Genomic DNA, 6,000 nt, shown 5'->3' with positions numbered 1-6,000 from the left:
GGAAGGATTGATTCCACTCTGTTGGCTTCATTTGTGCATTTCAATACATCTGCTTGAGTTCTTTTTTCACCCTCCTTTTGCAATAAAGCTTTCTCTTAACACGTGAGTGTCACTGCTTTCTGCAGGGTGAGGTGAACTATCTATTCTGATAACTACCTGTGCTAGATCTGATTATCTCTGAAAAGTCTGATGCAAGATTAAATCACCCCTGAAGTTCAAATATAGTATTTTAGATACAGAAAGGGCAGTTGATGGGAGTGGAGCTGGGGGAGGAAAAGAAAGAAAAACACCTTGGTATCCCCTTCCTGAAGGACCCATCTTGGGAAACGAGTTTGGTTTGTTCTTTCCCATAGTCTCTCCTGAATTTGTAAAGATGCCTCAACTCCTGAGAAGCGCCCTCTGTGTAATCGAGATGTTCCATGAGTATGCCAGGGAGGATGGTGATGGGGCAACACTGACCTGCAGAGAGCTGAAACAACTCCTCCAGGGCGAGTTTGAGGGCATGCTTCAGGTAAGGTGCCCAGAGAATTGGGGAAATCCTTCCCCCAACCGCCTTTCTTCATAAGCTAAGTAAGACGGCGTAAGTGAGCCCTGCCCATTTTATACCTGGTTACCAGTTCTCAGCCCTCATTGACTTTTTTTTATAAGGTACAGTGGATTGAACCCAGGACCTTGTACATGGGAAGCAGGCACTCAACCACTTGAGCTACATCTGCTCCCCCTCGTTGACTTTTGAAAAAGTTTCAGTTTCAGTTCCCCACTCTATCCATTTGCTTAGTTAATCTTATTTTTAAAATGAGGTTTCCATCACTGAGACTATTGCTTCAGCAGAGTAGACTTTTTCGAGGAATCATGAGCCATTATGCATCTAAATACAACTCACTAATGGCACAAAAGCTCCTTCTTAGCCATATCTATCTGATAAAAGATGGCATCAGAACCAATGAATTCTTACTGTTATGAGAAATTTCACCAGTTTCTGAGGATGGAGTCAAAGAAAAAAGATTCTTAGGAGACATATAGGCAGTCAGGACATTTGATCACACATGAATAAGCTGATTTCTCACTGTGTTTTCTTGCAGCCGAACACCATTCATGCTGTGGAGAGAATCCTGAACATTTTGGATATTGACAGTAATGGTACCATCAGTTTTGATGAATTTGTTCTTGCAATCTTCAACTTGTTAAACCTCTGTTATCTTGACATACAATCATTACTAAATTCAGAACCAATACAAGTGTCTAAACCAGAGAATGAAAATCCAGATGATGGGGAATCTCAGGCAACCAGTGGAAATGGGCTGCAGACAGAGAGAACTTCACCTCCTCCAGACAAATTAATGCTTCCTTCAGGAGTGGCATCACCAGCTCAGGACAGCTCTGAAGAAAGAGGATCCATTGAACATAATAGGGAAGACCTACAAAGAGACTCCATGACTGGCAACCTCCCAAGAGAGGCATCTGGACACAATGACCATAAGAATCAATATCTGCAAGGAGATGAACAGAGCCAGGAAGTGACCCAAGATGTACAAGCACTAGGAGACAGTGGAGTCCAACTTGAAACCAACAAGCCAATGATAGAATCAGAAGAAACCACAAAAAGGGAGGAACAGGATAAGGAGATTCCCAGAGCAGGAGATAAGCTCCCAGCCAGTGAGCAAAGTGACACCAGCACCAGATACCAGTTTGGAGAACAGGAAGAGAATCTGGGAACACAGAGTTCTCTACCAAAAGAAACAGCACAGAGACCATCCAAAGATCAAGAAGTTGCAGCAGAAAAGGACGTTAAGGAACACTCTAAAATACAAGACCCATCCCTGCAAGCAGAAGATGAGCCCAGACCAGAGCATACTGTCCTATCAGAACAAGCAGCTACCAGAAAACCTTCTCAGACACAGAAATCAACTGATCCTGAGGGTGATGACAGAATATCTGAGATGCAAGAACCAGGAAAATATGCTAACAGGAAACTATATCAGTCAGAGAAATCAACTGAACCTGAAAATGATGGTAAAACACCTGAAGCCCAAGAACCAGGAAATAATGCTAGCAGGACACCACCTGAGACAAATAACTCAGCTGACCCTAAGGATGATGGTAGAACACCTGAGACCCAAGAACCCCCAATACAAGAAAAAGAACATGAAACACAGGACATGCCAGCACAAGGTGATATAAGGAATGTTTTAGAAACACATTATGTTAGAGCTGAACAGAAAGAAAGGAGAATCCCTAAGGCCCATGGAACAACAGGGCAGAAAGAAAGTGAGAGAAAAAGTCAGACACCAGCCCTAGAAGCCCAAACACATGACGGGAAATATTAGGAACCTCAGGGGTCAAAAGAAAGGCATGCTGCAAAGGAATCTGAGACACAAAATCTAGGCTCAGAAGGAAGAGATCAGAGTCATACTGAAATTGAAGGAGGAGCAGCAGCTCCAAAAGAAGAAGCAAGACATGCTGAAGAAAGCACAGCATATATCTTTGTGAACAGCAAAAATGCTCCTGTGGTTGATGAGACACCAAGAGCAAGAGAAAGAACACAGGAATCAGCACCACTTGAGAGCCAATCTGGAACAAAAAACAGGAGGATCACCAAGATTCAAGACAAGCCAATCAAGGAGAAGAATGGTTACCGGGAGGAGGACCTGGAGCCACCATCCACACACATTGATGAGGGGTCCTCTGAAACCTCCAAGAGCTTGGCTCCAGAACCTGGTGTCAGCAGCTCAGACACAGGTGACTGCAGATTCATTCATTCATCTGTTCATTCAAAATGCTTGTATTAAATCCTGTTCCTTACATAACCTTTTAATAGAGTCTGCTCAGATAGGCAATCAGAATAATTAGCAGAGTAAGAGAGAGAGAATATGAATCTAAAATATGCTTGATTCTGTAAGAAGCTTTTTAACCAGCCATCCAGTAAGTCTCCTAGATGTTCACACAAATGGTTTGCTAAGGGCATTGTGTTAAAATTGAATTTTTTTAAAAAGCCTGGTGATCAATTTATTGTGTTGGTTCTTTTTTCTTCTTCTTCGTTCTCCACCCAGCTTTGAAGAGATTGATCAGAAACAAAAACAATCTTAGTGATTTGTGTTTTCTCAAAAGACTGTAATTAAAGGATGATGCTCTCTGAACTTAGTAATGACCCAGGAAAGGAATAAAATAGTTATAACATAATGTTTCCTGAAGCCAAAAAGCTGTTCAATACCCCATCCTGCATTCTATTCTGCCTTCAAGTTTCAATTTTCTTCCATTCCAACTTACACCTCTTCCAAAACTTAAAACCCACATATATTCCCTCCCCTTCCAACAATTTTATCTCTTTTCATTCTATCTTTAAACATAAATAACCCCATCTAAAAAAATCGTGCCCTTAAATGAGGAAGACATGAGAGACAATTCAAAAAACAGAGAAAATATACTAGATCATAAACTAATCAGCCCTTTTGACAAGAGATTTGGTAATACTTATCAGGATCCATAAAAATGACAAATGATATGAGCCATGAATTTACAAAAGAAGCTATACAGATGACCAGTAAACCTATGAAATCCTTATTAGAATTCAAGAAAATATTATTTTTACTAATCAAATTAATAAAGGTTATTTGTTTTTAGTAATCTTGCAATGAGGTTGAGAATGTGGAGAAAAAGAAGTAGCTGATAAGAAGAGCAATTCGATAATATGCATCAAAAATATTTAAAATACTTCTCAGTATAATAAAGAAATAATCAAGTTCATGTATAAGGATTCATGTATAAAGAAATTAGTCATAGAACATTAAAAATAACAAAAATCAGAAATATTCTAAATATCCATCATTACAGGAATGGTTGACTAAATTAAGGTTATTAAATACAGTAGAATACAAAAAAAATTAGAAGCTATGAGGTAGAACATTATTTGGTTAAATGAAGAAGCATTAATAATATTTGATGGCTAAGAAATGGTAGGTAGAGTATGACATCATATAATAGATGGATAAACAGGCAGAGAGTATGAGACCAAAATCTCAGCAGTGGTTAGTTCTAGGTAGGGCCATTATAAATGATGTTTACTTCCTGTTTTGAGATTTTCTTCATTTTCCAACTGTTCTGTGGTGAAAATATTATAGATTTGCAAGTAGAACAATAAATGCTCTTTTTAGTCAGGTAGTCATATAGCTATTAATTACTAGCAGTGCTATTATATGGGTATGACAGTGGTTGAAAGGGAAAGACTAAGGTCTTGTATATTATTGAAAGGAAAGCTAAAAGTGTTAACAGTGGAACTGTAGAGCATAGTAAAACCTCATATGAAATACGAAATATGGGTAATGTTGCATATATAAGACTGTTTTTCTTTGAAAATGAACAAATGTTATGTATGTTAATGTTACAAGATGCTAAAATCAGGAAAATAAAGTGAAAGAAACGAGACACAAAGTACTACATATTGTGTGATTCCATTTATATAAAATGTAAATATAAATCAATTTATAAAGATGGAATTAGATTAGTGGTTATGAGGATTGGGGAAAGATAGAGGGATTGAGAAGTGACTGCTAAGGGGTGTGGAGTTTTCTTTTTGGAAAAATGAAATTGTTCTAAAATTTTTTCTGGTGATGAATACATAACACTGTAATTATACTAAATGCCATTGATTATATACTTGGGATAGATTTATGGTATGTGAATATATCTCAATAAAACTGCTTTTAAAAAAAGATAGGCGAAAGCAGACTTGGCCCAGTGGTTAAGGCGTCCATCTATTACATGGGAGGTCCGCGGTTCAAACCCCGGACCTCCTTGACCCGTGTGGAGCTGGCCCATACGCAGTGCTGATGCGCACAAGGAGTGCCCTGACACACAGGGGTGTCCCCAAGTAGGGGAGCCCCACACACAAGGAGTGCGCCCTGTAAGGAGAGCTGCCAAGCATGAAAGAAAGTGCAGCCTGCCCAGGAATGGTGCCACACACACGGAGAGCTGACACAACAAGATGACACAACAAAAAGAAACACAGATTCCCATGCCGCTGACAACAACAGAAGCAGACAAAGAAGAACATGCAGCAAATAGACACAGAGAACAGACAACTGGGGGGGGGGGGGGAAGGGGAGAGAAACAAATAAAAAACAAATCTTTAAAAATAAATAAAATTTTAAAAGATAGGGGGAAGTAGTAGTGGCTCAAGTGATTGGGCTCCCATCTACCATATGGGAGTCCCAGGTTTGGTTCCCAGGGCCTCCTGATGAAGGGCCTACACCAGAGAGCTCACCCGCTCCATGAACTGATGCAACAAGATAATGCAATGAAAAAGAGACACAGAGGAAAGACAATGAGAGGCAAAACAAACCAGGGAGCTGAGGTGGCTCAAGCGGTTCGTGCCTCTCTCCCACATCAGAGATCCCAGGATCGTTTCCCAGTGCCTGAAGAGAAGACAAGCAGACATAGAAGAAAATGCAGTGAATGGACTCAGAGAGCAGACAGCAGACAGTGAGTGCAGGTGGGGGGGGGGAGCAATAAATACACTTTTTTAAAAATAAATTTTAAAAAAATAGGGAGAGCAGATGTGGCTCAAGCAGTTGAGTGCCTGCTTCCCACATAAGGTCCCATGTTCCGTTCACCGGTTCCTCCTAGAGACAGGAAAGCAAAAAATGAAAAAGCCAACTCAGGGAGCTTATGTGGCTCAGTGGCTGAGCACCAGCTTCCCACATACGAGGTCTGGGTTCAATCCCCAGCCCCAGTACCTCAAAAAAAAAAAAAAGATAGAAAAGAAAAAAGATAGGGACAAATGGAATATTACATAACAAAAAAAATGTAAAAGTATTGATAGGGTTTTGTGGGAAAATGGTGTTGGACAAACAGGCAGAGCTGCATGCTCTTACAAAAACAATGGTGAAAGAGCAAAAAGCTGTCCAAGGGACCTGCTTTGTGGGTCAGCAGACCAGGACAGTGCTATATAACAACCAGGAGGGTGAAGGACAGAAAGACAAAGAAGCCGAAATGACAAATATG

General features: G+C 40.2%; 1 protein-coding gene across 1 annotated transcript in view; it reads left to right on the top strand.

Annotated features, from left to right (window-relative positions):
• The first annotated feature begins 373 nt into the window (after positions 1–373).
• The window catches only part of TCHHL1 (trichohyalin like 1), a 51,888-nt gene continuing 46,261 nt past the window's right edge, over positions 374–6,000 (top strand). The window contains 3 exon segments of the mRNA XM_071207285.1: positions 374–511; positions 1,083–1,981; positions 2,057–2,739. Coding sequence (XP_071063386.1) covers positions 374–511; positions 1,083–1,981; positions 2,057–2,739 — 1,720 coding nt within the window.

Source organism: Dasypus novemcinctus, chromosome 13 (assembly GCF_030445035.2).
Source record: "Dasypus novemcinctus isolate mDasNov1 chromosome 13, mDasNov1.1.hap2, whole genome shotgun sequence".
Classification (NCBI taxonomy): domain Eukaryota; kingdom Metazoa; phylum Chordata; class Mammalia; order Cingulata; family Dasypodidae; genus Dasypus; species Dasypus novemcinctus.
Note: the sequence above shows the minus strand (reverse complement) of the source record. Positions and strands in the feature narration are given on the sequence as shown.